The 25454-nt window shown below is 42.5% G+C and overlaps 2 protein-coding genes across 4 annotated transcripts; one reads left to right on the top strand and one right to left on the bottom strand.

Moving 5' to 3' along the window:
• Nucleotides 1-6324: 6324 nt before the first annotated feature.
• Nucleotides 6325-9240, bottom strand: LOC110524865 (uncharacterized). 3 transcript variants are annotated; one of them, XM_021604821.3, is made up of 5 exons: nucleotides 9038-9240; nucleotides 8269-8340; nucleotides 7528-7632; nucleotides 6765-6836; nucleotides 6325-6658 (listed from the first exon to the last, which is right to left on the bottom strand). In XM_021604821.3, the coding sequence occupies exons 1-5, from the start codon at nucleotides 9053-9055 to the stop codon at nucleotides 6419-6421; spliced, it is 507 nt and encodes a 168-aa protein (XP_021460496.2). In that variant the 5' UTR covers nucleotides 9056-9240; the 3' UTR covers nucleotides 6325-6418. The 3 variants fall into 3 exon arrangements, with proteins under 3 accessions (XP_021460496.2, XP_090092603.1, XP_090092602.1); XM_090236477.1 differs by having other exon boundaries at nucleotides 7509-7632; nucleotides 9038-9128; XM_090236476.1 differs by lacking the exon at nucleotides 7528-7632 and having other exon boundaries at nucleotides 9038-9128.
• A 6964-nt stretch (nucleotides 9241-16204) lies between these two features.
• LOC110524866 (uncharacterized) lies at nucleotides 16205-17314 on the top strand. Its single transcript, XM_021604822.3, has 2 exons — nucleotides 16205-16726; nucleotides 16960-17314. The coding sequence occupies exons 1-2, from the start codon at nucleotides 16297-16299 to the stop codon at nucleotides 17061-17063; spliced, it is 534 nt and encodes a 177-aa protein (XP_021460497.3). The 5' UTR covers nucleotides 16205-16296; the 3' UTR covers nucleotides 17064-17314.
• The last annotated feature ends 8140 nt before the right edge of the window (nucleotides 17315-25454 follow it).

Here is a 25454-nt window from a genome sequence, read left to right as displayed (position 1 = left end):
CTCCTCCACCAAACATTACAGTTGGCACTATGCATTCGGGGCAGGTAGCGTTCTTGTGGCTAACCCAGATTCGTCCGTTGGACTGCCAGATGTTGAAGCGTGATTCGTCACTCCAGAGAACAAGTTTCCACTGCTCCAGAGTCCAACGGTGACGAGCTTTACACCCCTCCAGCCGGCGCTTGGTGATTTTAGGCGTAGTGTGTGGCTGCACGGCCCTTGTAAACTCATTTCATGACGCTCCCGACTAACAGTTCTTGTGCTGACGTTTCTACCAGAGGCAGTTTGGAACTCGGTAGTGAGTGTTGCAGACGATTTTTACGGACTATGCGCTTCAGCACTCAGCGTTCTAGTTCTGTGATCTTGTGTGGCCTACCACTTCACCGCTGAGCTATTGTTGCTCTTAGATGTTTCCACTTCACAATAACAGCACTTACAGTTGACCGGGGCAGCTCTAGCATGGCTGAAATTTGATGAAATTACTTGTTGGAAAGGTGGCATCCAATGACGGTGCCACGAGCTCTTCAGCAAGGCCATTTTACTGTCAATGTTTGTCTATGGAGATTGCATTTTATAGACCTGTCAGCAACGGGAGTGGCTGAAATGGCTGAATCCACTAATTTGAAGGGACGTCCACATACATTTGTAACTATATGCATACACAAAAGTGTGACACCCAGCGTAATCATTTCACATATCAAATATGTGGTGTATTGAAGGTATTAAAAAGGCTTCTAAAGTGTATGAAACCCCTACAACAATGTTATAATCCACATTTCTGTTACTGCAAGATTATTTTCCTGCTGTGAGAAACAGGGTCAAATTAATATGTGACATCTGTAGCACAGTGCTTCTTCTTACATTCCCTGTAGAGCACATAGGACTCTGGTCAAAAGTAGTGCACTATATAGGGAATAGGGAGCCATAGGACTCTGGTCAAAAGTAGTGCACTACATAGGGAATAGGGCTCTGGTCAAAAGTAGTGCACTACATAGGGAAAAGGGAGCCATTTGCGATTCATACAGAAATTTGGTACCGAATTGAAACCGCACGAGGGCACTGAATTTCATGTGAAAACGCCCTTAACTTCCAAGACTCCATGTGAAAACGCCCTTAACCTCCAAGACTCCATGTGAAAACGCCCTTAATCTCCAAGACTTCCATGTGAAAACGCCCTTAATCTCCAAGACTTCCATGTGAAAACGCCCTTAACCTCCAAGACTCCATGTGAAAACGCCCTTAACCTCCAAGACTCCATGTGAAAACGCCCTTAATCTCCAAGACTTCCATGTGAAAAACGCCCTTAATCTCCAAGACTTCCATGTGAAAAACGCCCTTAATCTCCAAGACTTCCATGTGAAAAACGCCCTTAATCTCCAAGACTTCCATGTGAAAAACGCCCTTAATCTCCAAGACTTCCATGTGAAAACGCCCTTAATCTCCAAGACTTCCATGTGAAAAACGCCCTTAATCTCCAAGACTCCATGTGAAAACGCCCTTAACCTCCAAGACTTCCATGTGAAAACGCCCTTAACTTCCAAGACTCCATGTGAAAACGCCCTTAATCTCCAAGACTCCATGTGAAAACGCCCTTAACTTCCAAGACTCCATGTGAAAACGCCCTTAACCTCCAAGACTCCATGTGAAAACGCCCTTAATCTCCAAGACTCCATGTGAAAACGCCCTTAACCTCCAAGACTCCATGTGAAAACGCCCTTAATCTCCAAGACTCCATGTGAAAACGCCCTTAACCTCCAAGACTCCATGTGAAAACGCCCTTAATCTCCAAGACTCCATGTGAAAACGCCCTTAACCTCCAAGACTCCATGTGAAAACGCCCTTAATCTCCAAGACTTCCATGTGAAAACGCCCTTAATCTCCAAGACTCCATGTGAAAACGCCCTTAACCTCCAAGACTCCATGTGAAAAACGCCCTTAACCTCCAAGACTCCATGTGAAACTGAGACAAATAATTGGTTCATGAACGTTCTTCAAACAAACCAGTAACGATGACCCTACTGATGTCCCATACTGATAAAGCCTCTAAATGTTCCCAGTGACACTACAGTGCCTTGCAAAAGTATTCATCCCCCTTGGCGTTTTTTCCTATTTTGTTGCATTATAACCTGTAATTTAACTGGATTTTTATTTCAATGTCATGTAAGGGACATACCCAAAATAGTCTAAATTGATGAAGTGAAATGAAACAATAAATTAAAAACTGAAAAGTGGTGTGTATATGTATTCACCCTCTTCACTATGAAGCCCCTAAGTAACATCTGGTGCAACCAATTACCTTCAGAAGTCACATACTTAGTTAAATAAAGTCCACCTGTGTGCAATCTAATTGTCACATGATCTGTCACATGAGCTCAGTATATACACACCTGTTCTGAAAGGCCTGCAACACCACTAAGCAAGGGGCACCATGAAGACCAAGGAGCTCTCCAAACAGGTCAGGGACAAAGTTGTGGAGAAGTACAGATCAGGGTTGGGTTATGAAAAAAATCTAAAACTTTGAACATCCCACGGAGCACCATTAAAAACATTAAAACATTTAAAGAATATGGCACCACAACAAACCTGCCAAGAGAGGGCCGCCCACCAAAACTCACAGACCAGGCAAGGAGGGCATTAATCAGAGAGGCAACAAAGAGACCAAAGATAAACCTGAAGGAGCTGCAAAGTTCCACAGCAGAGATTGGAGTATCTGTCCATAGGACCACTTTAAGCCGTACACTCCACATAGCTGGGCTTTATGGAAAATTGGCCAGAAAAAAGTTGATTGCTTAAAGAAAAAAATAACCAAGCACGTTTGGTGTTCGCCAAAAGGCATGTGGAAGACTCCCCAAACATATGTAAGAAGGTACTCTGGTCAGATGAGACTAATATTGAGCTTTTTGGCCATCAAGGAAAACGCTATGTCTGGCGCAAACCCAACACCTCTCATCACCCCGAGGACACCATCCTGGTGGTGGTGGCAGCATCATGTTGTGGGGATGTTTTTCATCGGCAGTGAAACTGGTCAGAATTGAAGGAATGGTGGATGGCGCTAAATAAAGGGACATTCTTGAGGGAAACCTGTTTCAGTCTTCCAGAGATTTGAGACTTGGACGGAGGTTCACCTTCCAGCAGGACTATGACCCTAAGCATACTGCTAATACAACACTTGAGTGGTTTAAGGGAAACATGTAAATGTCTTGGAATGGCCTAGTCAAAGTCTAGACCTCAATCCAATTGAGAATCTGTGATATGACTTAAAGATTGCTGTACACCAGCGGAACCCATCCAACTTGAAGGAGCTGGAGCAGTTTTGCCTTGAAGAATGGGTAAAAATTCCAGTGGCTAGATGGGCCAAACTTATAGAGACATACCCCAAGAGACTTGCAGCTGTAATTGCTGCAAAAGGTGGGGTGGGGAGGGGGGAGGGGGGGGGGGGGTGAATAGTTAGGGACGTTCAAGCTTTGTTTTTTTTGTCTTATTTCTTGTTTGTTTCACAAAAAACATTTTGTATCTTCAAAGTGGTAGGCATGTTGTGTAAATCAAATGATAAAAACCCACCCAAAAAAATCTATTTTAATTCCAGGTTGTAAGGCAACAAAATAGGAAAAATGCCAAAGGGGGGGGGGGGGGGGGTTGAATACTTTCGCAAGCCACTGTATGTCATTGTTTCCTTTAACCACAAATGTGTCACATCCCCAAGACTTACGGTAAAAAGAGATCTGGTTATATTATCCACAGATCCCAGTCCAAATAGTTAGATCATATCTTTCACTTCATATGTTGTACTATTATATATATATATATATATTATTTTTTAACAAAATATCCACATACAAACGACAACAGACAGACGCACACAAACATCCACAACACAGACCCACACCTCCATCGCTCTCCGCCAAAGGGCCTCAAACTGCACCATTTTGTTTTTCTGACACTTTCAACATTTACATTATGAAGCATTTGCCCTTTCCATTGTGTTAATGGAGGATTGGTTGATTTCCAGTTAAGTATAGTTTTTTCCCCCCAAGATGATTGATGAGAAGAGAATCATCCAACCCATTGGGTATCTCACTGCACCCTCATGTGCTACGTCTTGAAATAAGCAGACAGACGGATTAAAAGTTTACATTGTGATACTTCTGACAGCCAACGTTCTAACTCCGCCCATAACTTTATGACATCATAACACTCCCAGAAGGCATGGATTATGGAGTCATTGTTAGTTTTACACTAAAGACATGACTCTGCCATTTTGCTGTAGTAGAATTTGTGTATTTTGTCTCTTGCAGAATAAATTCTATACATGACTTCATACTGGATTAAGTGTACATTAATTAACTGTTATTTCATTATGCTCAAACTTTCCCTCCATCTTGAACAAATATCAGTTTAAGTCTTGGTTACAATAGTTTATATATTTTTTGTCTAAGAGATTGTCAGTTGGATAGGCTCTCTGCAAGGTTTTGTATATCTTATATGAACATAATTTTATGACTCAAATAGGATTCCCTCAAGATTTCAGATTGACATTTTTTGATATGAAACTTAAGTATCTGAAAATATCTACATTGGTCAGTCCAAAATGGCTTTTTAAATCAGTCATGGAAATAAATGTGAATTCTGTGATCTGTGAATTCTGGAAATGCTATCCTAAGGATTGTTCCATAAAGGCTTATAATTTTAGGGAGTGTTTTTGGATCTTGTAGAATACTTCAATGTTCTTCCATATTGTTATAGTGTTCTTTACTATTAAGTTGTCAATCCTTAAGAGTCTAGATATAAACAGTTAAATTATATATTTGATGAAACATTGAATTTGGCCTTACTACCATTAGCCCATAGAAACACATTGAATAACAGATGCATACATGGAGAAACATAAAAATAAATCGTTTTTTTTTTTTAAGTGTCTGTCCAATATCTGGGAGACATAAGATCAGGAAATTTAGATAAAAAAAAATGCATATTTAACCCCTTTATTGGCACTAAACTACTTCCATTTTTCAAAACTGGTACCGGGCTACATTGACAAGTCCTGTGAGGTTTGTGGGCGTCTCTAGAGCAGAACACTGACACCTACTTGCTCGTGAGTCTCACACTTTTCCACAGAGGGGTTATATTAGTGTGTTGGCCAAACCTGTCGGACGCTACAACACCAATTAATTGGGATGTCTTCTGGTCTGACAAACACCGCTGGAACTCGGCCCCCTTCCAACGCGGGAGGCCACCATCAGCGGATTGAGACGAAGTCCAAGCAAAAAAATTATGTGAAGACTGATGGGGATTTGACATTGACTCTGTGGGGGGGAGGGGGGGGGGTTAATGTTCTTAGCTTTATCCTTTGAAAATAGACACGTAAAGTTTCCGGGGACGAGCATGATCTTCACGATGTACTCCTTGTTCCTCTTTAGCGCATTTTAGGTGTCGCTAGTAAAAGCCTTGGAATCGCAGCAACTCATCACCCAAGTATGGAAAGTTAAAACCACCCTCAGATTTAGGAAGATGTACAATTGTTCATTCTATGGGTTTAGTTGCCCACAAGTCTTGTGACCGTATACTTATTTAAAATACTAAATACCAATTACCCCACCGAAGACAAGAATAAATACAAAAACAACAAACTTCGGGAGCCATGACCGAGGTTATTTTTTAATAGAATTCTGGGAAGATTATTTAATTAGATCGGCTTTCTATGAGTAATGAGATAAAGTTCACTTTATATTTGCTGCTTTCATCTTAAGTATTTGATTTGTGATCCACTTTAAAAGGATTGCTGTTGAGCGGTTATTTTTACCTATTGCCATTTATTTCAGCGTTTTTTTTCCCCCCACATGGGTTGAGCAGACAACACACCAAAACAAAAGCAAAGTGCTTCTTTGTACTTTCCTTGAATTAACTCAGATTATAATTCCCCTAATGTACACCTTAAAAGCAGCCAAAATTATAATAATCAGGGGACATCTGTATGTCTGTACATTTGTAATGTTAAAGATTAACTTTAATTGACATTTAATCACATCGTCTTGACGATGAGCTCTGTTCGTTCTCCATATTCTGTCGCTAAGTGTACTGTGTAAATAAGCATGATACAGAAGGAGCCAATAAAGAAACTTAAAACCAATAAATAGATTTTTTTTTTAAACGGTCAATCCTTAAAATAGCTTTCCTAGGTAGTCTCTTGTAGTCGGGTAATCTCCAGGTGTACATCATGTTTAGAGATGACTTATTACATTTGTCAATCTTATCAAATGTTTTTGGTTAACTGCAAGAATAAGAGTTTGCCTGGATTTGATCTAATATATTGTTGAATAAAAGCCCAAATAATAATAATCCATTTTATTAATTCATAAAGATATTTAGACATTACATATTTAAAAAAATATTTTAAAAAAAAGCCACAACACACACCCCACAATCAGCCAATAGAGGGTCTATCCAGACTACAAAACCTGAATCTGTGTGTTCGACAGGACACTTCATCGGCAGACTTCACCATCTCCTCCTGGGTATCACGGTCCATGTCAAAGTCATACAGAACAGTATTATCAAAGTCAAAGCGAACAGCAACACTACGGTTCAAGTTGCCCGTGTAGGGAATAGTATCATAGTGATCCGCTGGGCCAAGTCTCCAATGCATCGCCTTCTTGGTTGATATCTGAAAAACAACCGTGGTTAGAGTTCCTGTACCAATAGTGTCCCGCAACTTTTTAAACAGAAACCTATCCTTCATATTAGATTTCGGCAAATGAGAAAGGACATACCTCATCGTCGGAGTACTCCTCGTGTGATATTGATCTCGACAGGGCATCATGGGTGATGAATTCCACCGCCACCTAGAAAACAAAGGAAACTCAGAACTTCAGTCTAATGTTTTATGTGGTAGTACCATGTGACAACACCCAAGTCGAGTAACCAGTAATTGAAAGCACCTCAGATAAATGAGTGCAAATGTTTGCAACAAACTGTTTGGGGTGGGGTCATTTTGTTTTAGTGTACAGTTTGTCCTTAATGTCTCATGTCTCTTCACAGGAAAGTACATGACACTGAGTTAATACTTCCTGATCTACACCTGGACGGTCACATAACGCTAGCACGGCTAACACACCCGGACGGGTACATAACACTAGCATGGCTTCAAGAGACTTCTAGGTTCAATCGAAGAGTGATTATTTGACCAGAGACCAGTATTACAGTAAACCCATGATGCTCAGACAGTAAAATCAATGATCATTAATAACCATAATTATTGTGATACAGGATATTGAAGTTAAGTGGTTTTATTTGCCCCAGATACCAGATCAAACATTTCAAAACAGTGCGCGCTTTGTTAGTTTATTGTAAATAGTCAAAACTACTGAATCGGCTCAATGGTCATCTAAAATAAATAGTTGTTTACGGTCTTGCAATAATGTTAGAGCCATTTATTATTTCATATAAGTATTAAAATGAACCAAAACCACCCCAATCATGCAATACAGGGTCTGTCCGTGTTAGACAGGCCACACCATTGTCTGTAGACTTCACCAGTATCTCCTCCTGGGCATCACAGGCCATCTCAAAGTCATACAGGACAGTATCGTCGTGGTTCTCTGGGCCAAGTCTCCAGTGCATCTCTTTCTTGGTTGAGATCTGAAAATAAAACCGTGGCGAGATGGTCGACCCTACTGTGGATATAGTCCCGATGTGATGACACCAACCCCCTCTGCCGGGATAGCCTCACCACACATTTTTTTATTATTTTTACTAGCAAAGACAAACGAACAAAAAAAAAATCCCTCACGAAAGTCAAATACAATTATATTGGCATCTACTCTGCCGGTTGTTGGTTCTTATTTAGTGAGAAATTATCCACAGGGAAGCTAAACTTCAAAAACGCAGGTCCATGCGCCCATCACAATCTGATCACGCGTCGCCCAAGAAGGACGTTTCTGGTTTTCCAGAAACTCAACGGCAGCCTAGACACTAAAGTCTGGGGAAACACCTTCCTGTGGATGGTTCTACCCAAATAAAAAGACCAACTGACCACACACAACCGGTAGAGGAAGTTCAACTGTAATTTAATAAACCTTCTGGCTCGTAAGGAAACTTTAAACATTTTGGCAGTGTTTTAATTTAGACTAGATCCCAGAAAGATGGTCTCAGTCTGATTTATTAGGCTACTGTGTACGAGAGCTGGCATACTGCCTTCATCCATTGACCACTGGTGGCCCTGCCAGTTGAATTGAATTCTCCCTCGAGTTACAGAGCACAGCAAATGAAAGATACCTCGTCATCCGAGTACTCCTCATGCGACGTTGAACTTAACAGGTACTCATGCTTGTTGCATCCTACCGTCACCTAGAAAACAGACGGCAAAAGTGAGCTCAGGACTTCAGTTCCACAGAACGGTTAATTGTATGTTACCCTGTGACATTTAAAAATCCGGTCATTGAAAAAGAGCTTCAGAGAAAAGGGCTTACTGTTAATGCAGAAGCACATGGCATGAAATCATGGAGGACAAATAGCAATTATTCAACTTGGTGAGAATGGAAAGCATATCTCCCAAACAGAACAGTTAGCGCATTAGAAATGACATCTGCAGGCCCAACACGGTTGTACATTTCAAATCCCACGTAATTAGTGACAGGCAACTTCTGTGTGCCGAACATGAGCCACACAGACTCACTCAAAGATGTGATGCATAGGACACACACCTAAGTGCTGCATTTACACAGGCAGCCCACTTCTGATCTTTTCACTGATTGGTAAAAAAAAAACAAATCAGATCAGCTCTTTTGCCAATAATTGAGCTTCCTGTGTAAGCAGTTTGAGCCTGCAAATGCCCTGTCGGGTACAAACCGCAGCAGGCCCGCCACCCCGGCCTGACAATTTTTTTGCGTGACCAAACCCTAGTTTGATTTGTTCTAAAACAGTTTGCTACTTGAATGATGAATGACTTGGTTGAAATGGTTGTTTTGATTTGAAAGACTTCTCATTATCTCACAGTATTAAACATATCGGTCTGAAAAGACACTAATGAAAGTAGTAAACTCACCAAAGCAACAACTTCCATTTACCGCTACAGGTATGTGACGTCTTCCCTGAATATTTTTTTTTCTGATTGATAGTCTAGCAGTCTACCTTGTGAACACTATGGAGTTTTTAAATGGGACTTTATCTACACCAAATGATCTACACCTGGCTGACCTCACGTAGCCTCAACCAATCAGCAGAACCCTGGGCCCAATTCCAATTCCTCCTCTTCTGCCCTAAATCACAGATGATCCATTATATTTGACCAGATCATGTAGTGGCCGCTCTAACAATGAAAATACACGTATTCAAAATGGAAGGCAGTTGGAAGGAGGCAAGATCAGGTGGGACTATTCTAGCCAATGAGAGGGCAGCTACGTGTTTGAACAACAGGCACAACTCTGATATAGTGTTTTTTTGCAGGAAAGTCACGTGTTCTACTTGTTTCAGTTCACTTGTAACAACTTATGAAACTTCTAATTGGATAAAATAAAACCTCAAGAATCAAATGAGCCATTCATTTTTTGTTGTTGACCAAATTCAACACTCTCATTGAACTCCATACAAAACTGCTGGAGAAGACAGATTTTGGGCACAGTTATCTCTCTGGCTTTGCCTCTTTCTCTCTGATGTGGTGCACTCTGGGAAGTGTGATGATTGAAAATATGCTTGGCCTATCATGAGGGTGTCTGTGTATGTTTAAAGCAACATTTTGCAACATATGGTGTGACTAGCGGAAAGGCTGTGGCTGGCCTTGGGTGTTGGCAGCTGTCATGAATTGTTGGGGGCACATACAGAACGTAGGGTAGGGAACAAATGGTATTTTGTTAGATAACAAGAGCCAGGTGTGTGATAACTGTATATTCTACACAACTACAACAACTGACCGCTGAAGCGCCTAGGGGGCTGGGACCAGCTCGGGCGCAAACAATCAACGATAGGCTGGGTGAGTTTAAACCACGCCCAGTCTCTACTCTGTGCCGGCTCGGAAGCAGGAACTACTTCTGTCAGAGTATATTATAATAACTTTGTCAGGAACAAGTCAGTTCTCTGTTTGCCCTGCGAGGTGTGACAGAGAGCCCGTATATACGAACATTGCATTTACCACTTATTGCTTAGCTAATAAAAAGTACATAGTATACAATTCGGCAACTCAGTGTCATACTTATCGTGATACCAGATTCGATTGACGCAACCCTTAACAGAAGAAAGAAGAGAATTCTGCTTGTTCAAGACACTGGTCTACTGTGTATAGCAAACGTTAGGAGCACCTTCCTAATATTGAGTTATACACTCAGCAATCTGGTTAAATCAAAGTTTATTTGTCACGTGCGCTGAATACAACGGGTGTAGTAGACCTTATAGTGATATACTTACATACAGGCTCTAACCAACAGTGCAAAAAAAGGTGTTAGGGGAACAATAGGTAGGTAAAGAAATAAAATCAACTGTAAAAAGACAGGCTATATACAGTAGCGAGGCTATATACAGTAGAGAGGCTATATACAGTAGCGAGGCTATAAAAGTAGCGAGGCTATATACGGTAGCGAGGCTATATACAGTAGCGAGGCTACATACAGACACAGGTTAGTCAGGCTGATTGAGGTAGTATGTACATGTAGATATGGTCTATTGTGTAAGTAACTATCCCCCTGGCATTATATAGCCGTACACATATTGTATATAGCCCATACATTCAATTGATTTAACGGCAAATGCAAAGGTTTCAAACAAGGTTTTGTGTACACCAAATATCAAAGAAGTAATCAAAATAATATATTCAGCGCTTAAATATCCTGGGGTGTATTCATTTAACGGAACTCATTTAAGAAACAAACAATCAAACAGAGAAAACGGAATGAAACGGGGCGGGACCTACCTGATTTTTATCCAATAGAAACTCTCGTTTGCATTTTTTTCCCATTTGGAGCAAATGGTTTAGCAAAAGAATCAGTGTACTGATTAGTCCCTTTGTGTTACATTATGAAGAAAACAACTGAGGAGAGAAAACTCTCAATCTTAAAGGGAAAACAAAAGCAGAGCATTCATTGATCATGGGAACATTCAGACAGACAATTCCGTATATTAATGTTGCATACAGCACCATGTTTCTGAAAAACATGAACATAGAAGAAAAAAATAACCAGGGTAGAATCTGGACAGTCATTTCAAACATCAGCTAATAATGCTGCTCTATCGAATACATAAATGTAAGAGTCGTCAGCTTTTCAAAAATCCCCCCAAAATAAGAGATGAATGACAAGAAGCATTGTGGTAAAATTGAGCTAGCCAACAACAAAGGCACCTTCAGGGGGAAACAGTTTGGCAAGTCTTTCTGTGCAAAAAAAATATTAACCCCTCACCAACAGCCCCCTACCCTGGTCCCCCCACCAACAGGCCCCAACCCCTAGCCTGGTCGCCCCACCAACAGGACCCAACCCCTAGTCTGGTCCCCCCACCAACAGGCATCAACCCCTACCCTGGTCCCCCCACCAACAGGCCCCAACCCCTACCCTGGTCCCCCAACCAACAGGACCCAACCCCTGGCCTGGTCCCCCCACCAACAGGCCCCAACCCCTACCCTGGTCCCCCCACCAACAGGCCCCAACCCCTAGCCTAGTCCCCCCACCAGCAGCCCCCAACCCCTAGCCTGGTCCCCCCACCAACAGCCCCCAACCCCTACCCTGGTCCCCCCACCAACAGGCCCCAACCCCTAGCCTGGTCCCCTCCACCAACAGGCCCCAACCCCTAGCCTGGTCCCCAAACCAACAGGCCCCAACCCCTAGCCTGGTCCCCCCACCAACAGGCCCCAACCCCTGGCCTGGTCCCCCCACCAACAGGCCCCAACCCCTACCCTGGTCTCCCCCCAACAGCCCCCAACCCCTAGCCTGGACCCCCACCAACAGCCCCCAACCCCAAACCTGGTCACCCCACCAACAGCCCCCAACCCCTACCCTGGTCCCCCCACCAACAGGCCCCAACCCCTAGCCTGGTCCCCTCCACCAACAGGCCCCAACCCCTACCCTGGTCCCCCCCACCAACAGGCCCCAACCCCTAGCCTGGTCCCCCCCACCAACAGGCCCCAACCCCTAGCCTGGTCCCCAAACCAACAGGCCCCAACCCCTAGCCTGGTCCCCCCACCAACAGGCCCCAACCCCTGGCCTGGTCCCCCCACCAACAGGCCCCAACCCCTACCCTGGTCTCCCCCCAACAGCCCCCAACCCCTAGCCTGGACCCCCACCAACAGCCCCCAACCCCAAACCTGGTCACCCCACCAACTGCCCCCAACCCCTACCCTGGTCCCCCCACCAACAGGCCCCAACCCCTAGCCTGGTCCCCTCCACCAACAGGCCCCAACCCCTACCCTGGTCCCCCCCACCAACAGGCCCCAACCCCTAGCCTGGTCCCCCTCACCAACAGGCCCCAACCCCTAGCCTGGTCCCCCCACCAACAGCCCCCAACCCCTGGCCTGGTCCCCCCACCAACAGCCCCCAACCCCTAGCCTGGACCCCCACCAACAGCCCCCAACCCCAAACCTGGTCACCCCACCAACTGCCCCCAACCCCTACCCTGGTCCCCCCACCAACAGGCCCCAACCCCTAGCCTGGTCCCCTCCACCAACAGGCCCCAACCCCTACCCTGGTCCCCCCCCACCAACAGGCCCCAACCCCTAGCCTGGTCCCCCCCACCAACAGGCCCCAACCCCTAGCCTGGTCCCCCCACCAACAGCCCCCAACCCCTGGCCTGGTCCCCCCACCAACAGCCCCCAACCCCTAGCCTGGTCCCCCCACCAACAGCCCCCAACCCCTAGCCTGGTCCCCCCACCAACAGCCCCCAACCCCTAGCCTGGTCCCCCCACCAACAGCCCCCAAACCCTAGCCTAGTCCCCCCCACCAACAGCCTCCAACCCCTAGCCTGGTCCCCCCACCAACAGCCCCCAACCCCTAGCCTGGTCCCCCCACCAACAGCCCCCAAACCCTAGCCTTGTCTCCTCCCACCAACAGCCCCCAACACCTAGCCTGGTCCCCCCACCAACAGCCCCCAACCCCTTGCCGGGTCCCCCCACCAACAGCCCCCAACCCCTAGCCTGGTCCCCCCACCAACAGCCCCCAACCCCTAGCCTGGTCCCAGATCAGTTGATGCTCTTGCCAACTCCATAGAGCCCCACAGTGGAGGTGTCATAATACCCATAACACCTCAAACAGGGAAATGGTTCCAATCGTTTTTCCAACATTCATTTTTCCACATAGGGAATGTCAGAAACATTTCAAATGTAAATGATTATCAAAATATCACTCCAGGATAAGCATGAAATAAAGCCCTGGGTTTTAAACATGTGAATCTCTCTCGGACAAGGTGACTTTTATCAATATATTCGGCTCTGTTTAATCTCAGATTCGAAAATGCTAATTGGCATCAAAGTAGACACCATGCAAGACTACAAATCCCAGCATGCTCTTGCACGTCATCTCTAGCTGACACCTTTGCTAACAGGTATTGTATCAATTTAAAACTTTCACAAGACAGGTTCACAGAATTGTCAACTTAAAGAAATTCAGCCTATGTATTCATGACTAAATGTAGCTAACATTAAATAGCTAAACCAGGGATTCTTGCCTCAGCCTCGATTGGCAGTCTCGTCCAGATTATCATGGTATTTGTAGTTCTTTATGATGTAGTTCTTTATGATAGCCACATTAGCAGCAAATTAACGTTTCATGATATTTTTTTTTACCTTAATTTAACTAGACAAGTCAGTTGAAGAACACATTCTTATTTACTATGACAGCCTATTTTTGGCGGGTAAATACAGCGAATATATTTATAAAAGTCACCTTGTCCTAGAGAGATTTACACGGATGGAGTTTAGTGTATCACTGCCCGCACCCGCCCGCCCGTCCAGTATCAATCACTACTCTGGACGGCTCTGACTTAGAATATGTGGACAACTACAAATACCTGGGTGTCTGGTTAGACTGTAAACTCTCCTTCCAGACTCACATTAAGCATCTCCAATCCAAAATTAAATCTAGAATCGGCTTCCTATATCGCAACAAAGCATCCTTCACTCATGCTGCCAAACATAAATAAAACTGACCATCCTACCGATCCTCGACTTCGGCGATGTCATCTATAAAATAGCCTCCAAGACCCTACTCAACAAATTGGATGCAGTCTATCACAGTGCCATCCGTTTTGTCACCAAAGCTCCATATATTACCTACCACTGCGACCTGTACGCTTTTCGTTGGCTGGCCCTCGCTACATATTCATCACCAAACCCACTGGCTCCAGGTCATATATAAGTCTTTGCTAGGTAAAGCCCTGCCTTATCTCAGCTCACTGGTCACCATAGCAGCACCCACCCGTAGCACGCGCTCCTGCAGGTATATTTCACTGGTCACCCCCAAAGCCAATTCCTCCTTTGGCCGCCGTTCCTTCCAGTTCTCTGCTGCCAATGACTGGAACGAACTGCAAAAATCACTGAAGCTGGAGACTCACATCTCCCTCACTAACTTTAATCATCAGCTATCAGAGCAGCTTACATATCACTACACCAGTACGTACATAGCCCATCTGTAAACAGCCCATCTATCTACCTCATCCCCATACGGTATTTATTTATTTATCTTGCGCCTTTGCACCCCAGTATCTCTACTTGCACATTCATCTTCTGCACATCCTACCATTCCAGAGTTCAATTGCTATATTGTAATTACTTCGTCACCATGGCCTATTTATTGCCTTAACTCCCTTATCTTACCTCATTTCAATGTATATAGACTTTTTGTTTTCTTGTGTTCTACTGTATTATTGACTATGTTTTGTTTATTCCATGTGTAACTCTGTGTTGTTGTATGTGTCGAACTGCTTTGCTTTATCTTGGCCAGGTCGCAATTGCAAATGAGAACTTGTTCTCCACCGGCCTACCTGGTTAAATAAAGGTGAAATAAAGAAATTTAAAAAGTGTCCCCTTTATTTAAACTTCTTGGTGACAAGGGGCAGTATTTTCACGTCAGGATGAAATGCCCAAATTCAACTGCCTGCTACTCATCCCCAGAAGATAAGATATGCATATTATTAGTAGATTTGGATAGAAAACACTATGACGTTTCTAAAACTGTTTGAATCATGTCTGTGAGTATAACAGAACTTATTTATCAGGCGAAACCCCGAGGACAAGCCATTCAGATTTTTCTTTTTTTGAGGTCACTTTTCAAAGAATTTTCATTGGGAATCCAGATTTCTAAGGGACCTTCTTGCAGTTCCTTCCAGTGGATGTCACCAGTCTTTAGAAATTGTTTGAGGTTTTTCCTTTGTGTAATGAAGAAGTAGCCCTGTTCAAAACGAGGGTCACTTGTAGTGTACTGTTAGATAGAGGCGCGTGACCAGAAAGGTAGCGTCAGTTTGTTTTCTTCCTGTATTTAGCACAGATCATCCCGTCTTCAATTTTATCGATTATTTACTTTAAACAATACCTAAAGTTGTGGCAAAGTTTGTTTTGTTGTGGCAATGTTTTGGCAAAGTTTACAGGTAACTTTTGAGATATTTTGTAGTCAAGTTGGAACCAGTGTTTGTTCTGGATCAAACGCGCCAAATAAATGGACATTTTGGATATATATCGACAGAATTCATAGAACAAAAGGACCATTTGTGATGTTTATGGGACATATAGGAGTGCCAACAGAAGAAGCTTGTCAAAGGTAAGGCATGATTTATATTTTTATTTCTGTGTTTTGTGTCGCGCCTGCAGAGTTGAAATATGTTTTCTCTCTTTGTTTACGGAGGTGCTACTCTCAGATAAGCATCGTTTGCTTTCGCAAAAATGCCTTTTTGAAATCTGACATGTTGTCTGGATTCACAACACATGTAGCTGTAATTTGGTATCTTACATCTGTGATTTCATGAAAGTTTGATTTTTTATAGTAATTTATTTGAATTTGGCGCTCTGCATTTTCACTGGCTTTTTGGCCAGGTGCCACATATCCCAGAGAGGTTTGAACCATTGAGAACACCACCTGACCAAGAAGGAGCAAATAAACCATGCAGCAAAGCAGACGAGTGACAACGTTACAGACAAATTTATTACAAACTCATTATCAGACAATGAAAATACTTTCCAACATGAGGAAGGTGCAACGATGAGAATTAAAAGTCAAAGGACAAAAGTGGTAGCTACTGAAACAGTTTAGGGTTAAAAACATTCCCAGAGGTGGATAACCAGGTAGTTTATACTGTTGATGAAATTGGGGAAGCCAGAGGAGATGTTTGTACGGCTCTATGGTGAAGGGAGGAGGACCACAAGGATCTAAAGACCAACCAGACCCTCAACGCTCCAAGGATCACCTGACCCCTCCAGAGCCCATCTTCTCCTTCACCAAACCCTCTGACCAGGACCCTGACCGGCCCCCGGTCCTCACCCCTCGTAACCGCTCTTACACCTGTTCTGAGACAAAGCCCCCGTCCTCCGTCACCACTGCCTCAGCCTCGGCCCCGCTCCACCCCCAGACCTACACCAAGAACCCTGTGAAGCCCTCGCGCTCCGAGGGGGGCATGGTACAAACCACCAATAGACCACATCTGCCCATGAAGTCCCGCCCAGGCCAGGCGGACATCACGCCCACTAAGCGTAAAGACTACAGAGACAGCTCGGAGCTGCCCAGCAAACTGCGTCCACCTACAAGGCCCATCCAGCCCCTCCCCAAAGAAGGTAAATCTACAGTCATTTTCCCTCATGAAACGATCTATATCACGCAAGTAGTCTCAGTTCACATATCATGCAAGCAAGTTGCTTATAGCTTCTGTTGTCATGGTTTTAAACTTCGAATACCGCAGCTGAAGCTGTTCTGTACATTAAACTATGCACATAGTCAACACAACAGGCTGATGAAAGCAACAGGTCTTTGTCTGTAGTAGAAATCTCTCTTCTTCTTTTTTTCCCAGCGCATCATGAGACAACTCAACCACCGAAGATGGGAAATGACTTTGTGCTTTTTTTGGCTGAAAACCCTCCTCCTCTTGTCCTATATGTTAAAATGAGATGTTGAATGGTGGCTAGTGTCAGTCACTGCAATGCTCGTCTTCCTGCCTCTCCAAACAAGTTTCTGTACGAACTCATCTTTGCATATGCATTAGGCTGTATTCATGGCACCGCTCTGAGGATTTGTGGAGTCCTCTGAAATAAGTATCATCGTTCTTTTTTTTGTTGCACAAATGCTGACAACTAGAAAAGCTCTTTAGATTATAGGAATCCTTTTTAAAGACTTGTACAACAATCTCAATTAAACTAAAGGGAATCGTACTCACCTGACTCTCCTTTTAATTTCTCACAGGCCCAGTGGCCAGGTATCCTTTATATATGTTAATGCTACCACCTGCTGGTTTGTAGATGGTATTGCATGAATGTGATTTTAATTCATTTTTTTACCCTTTACTTAACTAGACAAGTCAGTTAAGAACAAAGTAGTATTATTACAAGGAAGGCCTACTCCAGCCCCAACCACACTGGGCCAAATGTGGACCTCCCTATGGGACTCCCAATCACAACCAGATGTGATACAGCCTGGATTCAAACCAGGTACTATAGTGATGCTCTTTGCACTGAGTTGTAGTGCCTTAGACCACTGCACCACTCGGGTGCCCCAAGATACATTTACAATTATGTGGCCAACATAATTGGATTGACAAAGTTATTGTTTTTTTTACCAACTGCATAGAAGATATACAAAGTGTATTAGTCTATTTAATATACTCGGTCCATGAATTAAAATAGTAATGAAAAAATTTAATAAATAGAATAATGAATTTTAATTAAAGCTGCGTTCTGTAACTTTTTGGGCGACCAGACCAAATTCACGTAGAAATGTGAGTTATGGGCCTCCCGAGTGGCTCAGTGGTCTAAGGCACTGCAACATAGTTCCACTGGAGATTCTGGGTTTGAGTCCAGGCTCTGTCGCAGCTGGCTGTGACCGGGAGACCCATGGGGCGGCGCACAATTGGCCCAGCGTCGTCCAGGTTAGGGGAGAGTTTTGCCGGCAGGAATATTCTTGTCGCTCTAGCGACTCCTGTGACGGGCCGAGCACAGTGCACGCTGACACGGTCGCCAGGTGTACGGTGTTTCCTCCGACACATTGGTGCGGCCGGCATCCGGGTTTAGTGTGCATTGTGTCAAGAAGCAGTGCGTTTGGGTTGTGTTTCAGAGGACGCACAGCTCTCGACCTTCGCCTCTCCCGAGTCCGTACGAGAGTTGCAGCGATGAGACAAGACTGTAACTACCAACTGGATACTAGGAAAAAAGGGAAGTTGAGGGGGAAAAGCAATGTGAGGTATAAGATGAAATGTAGCTGTCTTACACACACAGTACTACTGTACACAAACTAAAACACCGTACAAGCCATACTCAACACATTAAATACATTACCCTTATCATCATACACTTCTACAGAGCCATAGATCTGCCATTCCCATTGATAGGCAAGTTTAAGAAACTGTAGATCTGTTCTATGTGTAATAGATCTGCCATTCCCATTGATAGGCAAGTTTAAGAAACTGTAGATCTGTTCTATGTGTTATAGATCTGCCATTCCCATTGATAGGCAAGTTTAAGAAACTGTAGATCTGTTCTATGTGTAATAGATCTGCCATTCCCATTGATAGGCCAGTCTAAGAAGCGGTAGATCTGTTCTATGTGTTATAGATCTGCCATTCCCATTGATAGGCAAGTTTAAGAAACTGTAGATCTGTTCTATGTGTAATAGATCTGCCATTCCCATTGATAAGCCAGTCTAAGAAACTGTAGATCTGTTTTATGTGTTATAGATCTGCCATTTCCATTGATAAGCCAGTCTAAGTAGCGGTAGATCTGTTCTATGTGTGTTATTTCTATGCTTCCCGTTCTTAATTTTTGACAATGGAAAAATATATTTTGCAGTGGTTTAGATGGTACAAGAATAAGAGATCGCTGTATTGAATGGAAGCCATTTTGTTGACGCCATTTTGCGAGCTCCGACCCAGCTTTGCTATTTAGTGATTATTTTGTTGTTTTGTTATTATTTTATTATACTTTATTTTCTCTAAATGTATGTCTTTACATCTGTCTTTTGAACATCAGATCGGATTACAGAACCTTCAGAAATTATTCATACGGTTGATTTATTCCAAATTTGTTACAGTCTTAATTCAAAATGGATTAAATAAATACAAAATCTGACCCATCTACACACAATACCCCATAATAACAAAGTGAAAACATGTTTATTTCGATTTTTATTGTGCACATTTATTGAAAATGAAACACAGGGTTAGAAACCCTACTCAGAAAGGAGATCCAAGGCACTCTTCATGTAATTAGTTAAAATGCCTTTATCAGTATGGCATGTTCAATAGAAACAGAGTTTTAAATGACGCGTTTCGGCTGCATGGCCTTCGTCAGGGAGTACAAAAAAATAACACAATGTCCTCTTTTGAACAGCTTTTCCAATTAGCCATAATTAGAAGAGAAATCAAAATTGATTGGACACACCAAGTAAGCAATACTATACACATTAAAAAAGTGTAGCTATGTTATCATAAAAATACAACTCCAAGATAGAAGTATCAGGACACTTAGAAAGGTAGTTCTAACCTTAAATATGACTGGGAGAAGTGTCAAGAATAGGAAAGCAATATATTCCATAGTACACTAGAACACAGCAAAACATGAACAACAACAGTTTAAACATATGTCGTGTCTTTGGCTATGCCGGATTAAGTGATATGACATGCTATTCTATAAAATCCTTTCTCTGTAATTAATATCACCTGATTGAGCTAATCGGTGTAAATGTAATTAACTAGAGAGTCGGGGCACCACAAAATAATATTTATAGAGCTGTTATCTTCCGAATAAACTCTTAAAGACCTAGTATTATTTTACATCAATAGCGGTCAATATTAATCGTCACCTTATTTCAGTCTCATCTGAAAGTTGTAAATTCTTGGTTATCTTCACAAACCCTGGCTAACAAGTTGAATCAGCAATACAAAATTGGGTTTAATTATTTATTTACTAAATACCTAACTAATCACACAGAATTACATATACACAGAATTAATCATACCTGGATTACAAATTATGTCATAAAGGAAAACGTCCCTAGTGGACGGAACAGATATGACAGCTGGTTGCCCAAAGGAAAGGGGGCTGGGTTTGAGTGAAAGAGCGGGAAGACTGAAGAACAAAGGGAGAAGCGATGTCTCTATCGGGCCGTAGGCAGCTACTCTACCGTGAATACAGAATCTTATACATTCTAAATTACCACCCGTTTGGAAAAGGAAAATGCAATAAATATTTACTCTGAGCTGCGCTTCGGTAGGTTGGTCGTAGATGCTGGTCGTGTTGGCCAACAGAGATCGTTCTGTCCTCGGAAGAATGTCTCTGGTGGTAAATTGGATACGTTGCAGTAACGTCGTTGTGTGGTAGACGTGATACTCTGTCTGTTCTTTCCTAGCCCACGTTTGCAGCTGCTGTTGCTAACTCAACGGCTAGGAGGTATCACTTCTGTAGCGAATAAGAGTTCAAAGTTCATACCATTTGCAACCAAAGTTCACGCTGAGGTTGGCTTTGTTCTATAGTTATTATCTGAACCCTTCTGACATCGGATCATCATCCTAATGTACCGGAACAGAAAGTTATATTGTCGTCAAGGCTTTATATAGGAAGGGAGAGGAGAGCGTGTTTCATAGTTTATAACCAATATTTTTTCACGTGGGCGGGCCACTGAGTCAGGCCTAATTCACTCATGAAAACACAATTCTCCCATTTTAGAAGCTAAAATCACATTTCATCCCCTCACAAATAATTTCATATTCAAACGTTTAAATTGCATAACAATTCCATATGAATCTGATAACTATAATGTGTAGACTTTCCACTGTACTGTTTATGTCATCCTATCATTGATGAGAATGTCTCAGATGACAACCGAACTGACATCATATTCATTAAGTACCAACGCATATGTTCAAACTGGTCAGATTACCAGAATATGGTTCATTTCCCCCCACCTTCTGATGTTCCCAGAATCTCTATGTTAACCAAGGGATTTTCAATAGTCACATCAGTAGGGTAGAGAGAGGAAAAAGGGGGAAGAGGTATTTATGACTGTCATAAACCTACCCCTAGGCCAGCGTCATGACACATAGGTGAGGGCAATTGAGCAAAATATCCACTAGATGACAGCAAATGGACCTATCACGATCCGACAGGAAGGGTGATAAATCCATATCTTCATTTAAACCTTTCTATCTACCAAAATGTACTATTGTGTACCTTAGTAGCGCTTCCCTTTCTCCTCTTTCTACTAGTTAAGCATAGCACTTGGGTGGTGCTTAGAGGAAGCAGCTCCACAGTAATTTCTTTGTGTTTTTGAGGACATTTTACAACTCAAACTATGGATTTTACCCTTAGAGGCTACAAGATTTTCCTATTCCCATGAAGAGGGCCAAAGGATTATTACCACTACCTCATTGCTAGATGAGATGACGGCCACAGAGAATACTGGAATGGGCTTGAACAAGGCTTACAGAGACTTGCAACACCTTATGGAGAAAGATACCAAACTTGACCTCAATTCTATCACCTTGTCTGACTGCTGGAGGAAAGGCCTAATCCCCAGAGGACTCCTTATTATGAAGTTTCCAGCTAATGGAGCACACGGTAAAACTGAATTTAGAGATAAATGGGAGGCTATTCTCAACAAGTGTTCTTTTGACCTAATGCTACTTCTAATAGAACAATCTAAAAAGGACAGACAAGTCGTCCAAACAGAAATTGAAGAAGTAAAAAGGAAAATCACTGAACATAGTGACAATTCTAACAAAGAACAATGTGATGAGATCTTGAAAGAGAAAGTAGACACATTCACTCTGACACTGAAGCAAGACAAGCTAAGAAAATTTAGAAGAGATGAAGTAGACTATAGAGATGGCAAGGTCTTTGCCTGGAGAAAACCAATGCACAAGAATTCAGAATCACATCCGCAGAGGAGGAAGCCTAGATCTGGACGAGGCCGACATGGAGGGGGAGGAAGAAATCAAGACTATCCAACCACACGGAGCAGGACCAGAACAAGGCTGTGATCAACATTTCTGGAGAACCCCTATCTGATGATTGCATAAGGGTATTGTCTAAAGGACTGTCCTTTGCCCCCACATATTCAACTAATGAATTTAATACAAAGATTTACCTATTTCATTTCTACAGGAATCTACATCTGAAGGCCTGGTACAAACAAAACATCTCTCCAACTACAGACGCCAGTGTCTCAGATCAGGCAGTTTCTGTTCCCTCAAAAACACCTTTTAAGCCCAAGTCCACTTTTTGTCCCATCGTCCAGAATGCCACACGAAATACATTTGCTAAGAAAGTGAATTTTGATGTGGAGAATCTGTTTAAGGATAAAATTGACCCCAACCAAACACGACGCAATCTTTCTAAGACGGAGCAGGATGCAGTTGAATCATTGTCCAAAAATGAACAGATTGTGGTTAAAAAAAAGCAGACAAAGGTGGTGCTACAGTAGTGTGGAGTAAAGACAAATATGTGACAGAAGCCTACCGTCAATTAGACAATGATGAATTCTACCAATCTCTTACCGTCAGCCCTACAGAGGACCTAAAAACTGAAGTGAAAGGGATCCTCACAGAAGCTAAGGAGAATGGCTACATTTCAGACAAGGAGTTCAAAATATATTTTCAATGACAGTCTGGTTTCTCTTTATCTTCTTCCAAAGGTCCACAAACATCCTGAAAATCCCCCAGACACACCAGTCATAATTGGTAAGACCAGTCATTAGTGGTGAGACCAGTCATTAGTGGTAAGACCAGTCATTAGTGGTAAGACCAGTCATTAGCAGACAGACCAGTCATTAGTGGTAATGAAAGTCTGACAGAACCCATCTCTAAATACACTGATTACTTTATTAAGCCTTGTCTGACGTCACTCCCAGCCTATCTTCAAGACACCACAGAGGTGTTGAACAACATTAAGGAATTTAACAATATAGGTACAGCTTCCTTTTTAGTCACCATGGATGTGGAGTCTCTATACACCACCATTGAGCATGAACAAGGTTTGGCAGCTATGCACCATTTCTTGAGTTACCGGCCTGAGACTAAGATGCCTCCTACTGAATTCATTGTCTCACTGACTGAATGGACTCTTAATCATAACATCTTTATCTTTCAGGATTTTTAAACAGGTCAAAGTATGTGCCATGGGAGCTCCAGCCCTTCCTACGCTGGTTTGTACTTGGGTAAATGGGTAAATGACTTCATTTTGGATCCTTCTAATAACCATTTCTTTGACCGGATTATATGGTGGGGACGCTATATTGATGATGTTTGCCTGTTTTGGTCCGGCTCAGAAGATGAACTTATTTCCTTCCACCAATACCTTAAAAACGCTAACGGGATCGATATGACAACAGCCAGTGAAAGTGCAGGGCGCCAAATTCAAAACAAGAGAAATTCCATAATTAAAATTCCTCAAACATAGAAGTATTTTACACCATTTTAAATATAAACTTGTTGTTAATCCCACCACAATGTCTGATTTCAAAAAGGCTTTACGACGAAAGCACACCAAACGATTATGTTAGGTCAGTACCTAGTTACAGAAAAACACAGCCATTTTTCCAGCCAAAGAGAGGAGTCACAAAAAGCAGAAATAGAGATAAAATGAATCACTAACCTTTGATGATCTTCATCAGATGACACTCATTTGACTTCATGTTGCACAATACATGTATGTTTTGTTCGATAAAGTTCATATTTATATCAAGAAATCTGAGTTTACATTGGCGCGTTTTGTTTAGTAGTTCCAAAACATCCGGTGATTTTGCAGAGAGCCACATCAATTTACAGAAATACTCATAATAAACATTGATAGAAGATACAACTATTATGCATGGAATTATAGATACACTTCTCCTTAATGCAACCGCTGTGTCAGATTTCAAAAAAGCTTTACCGAAAAAGCACACCATGCAATAATCTGAGTACAGCGCTCAGGCAACAAAACAAGCCATACAGATATCCGCCATGTTGTGGAGTCAACAGAAGTCAGAAATAACATTATAAATATTCACTTACCTTTGATGACCTTCATCAGAATGCACTCCCAGGAATCCCAGTTCCACAATAAATGTTTGATTTGTTCGGTGAAGTCCAGCATTTATGTCTATATACCTCCTTTTTGTTCGCACGTTTAGTCCAGTAATCCAAATGCTCAATGCGCGATCACTTAGTTCATATGAAAAGTCAAAAAAGTTATATTACAGTTCGTAGAAGCATGTCAAACGATGTATAGAATCAATCTTTAGGATGTTTTTAAAATACATCTTCAATAATGTTCCAACCGGAGAATTCCTTTGTCTACAGAAATGCAATGGAACTCAAGCTAACTCTCACGTGAACGCGCGTGGTCAGCTCATGCCTCTCTGGCAGACCTCTGACTCAATCCCCTCATTCTCCCCTCCTTCACAGTAGAAGCATCAAACAAGGTTCTAAAGACTGTTGACATCTAGTGGAAGCCTCAAGAAGTGCAATTTGACCCCATAGACACTGTATATTCGATTGGCAAAGAGTTGAAAAACTACAGACCTCAGATTTCTCACTTCCTGGTTGGATTTTTTCTCAGGTTTTTGCCTACCATATGAGTTATGTTATACTCACAGACATTCAAAAACAGTTTTAGAAACTTCAGAGTGTTTTCTATCCAAATATACTAATATACTAATACTGTGCATATATTAGCAACTGGGCCTGAGTATCAGGCAGTATACTCTGGGCACCTTATTCATCCAAGCTACTCAACACTGCTCCCAACCATAACAAGTTAACAGCATTAACCCTAACATCAAACTAACTATGGAGTACAGCAAGGACAACATTCATTTTTGGGACCTCGTCATTAGTAAAAATGACAAAGGTTGTTTGCACACATCTATCTTTGGGAAGCCTACAGATGGGAATACCATTCTGAGGGCAGACAGCTTCCACCCCAAAAGGCTAAAAGAAAACATTCCATATGGCCAATTCCAAAGAGTCCGCAGAATCTGTGATCAGGAAACAGACTACAGTGTCAAATCTGCTGAATTGGAGAATGACTTCTTGAATGGAGGCTACTGCGTTCAGGTGCTGAAAGATGCAGGTATAAGGGCTGGATGACTTGACAGAGAGCACTTATTGCAAAGGGGAGTGCCTCGTGATACATCAGTATTTTGTTACAAGATACAGCACTGAAGCAGAGAACATTAAAATAATAATTGGGGAATCATCCAAAGTGACACGCTACTACGCCAATTCTTTCCTGAGACACCTGTCATAAGCTTTAAGAGATGTCCTACCCTAAATAACAAATTGGTCCACAGTTATCTTCCGGGTGACTCTCAAAAAAC

The sequence above is a fragment of the Oncorhynchus mykiss genome, chromosome 5 (genome assembly GCF_057628025.1).
Source record: "Oncorhynchus mykiss isolate SJ-2025 chromosome 5, ASM5762802v1, whole genome shotgun sequence".
Taxonomy (NCBI): Eukaryota; Metazoa; Chordata; class Actinopteri; order Salmoniformes; family Salmonidae; genus Oncorhynchus; species Oncorhynchus mykiss.
Note: the sequence above shows the minus strand (reverse complement) of the source record. Positions and strands in the feature narration are given on the sequence as shown.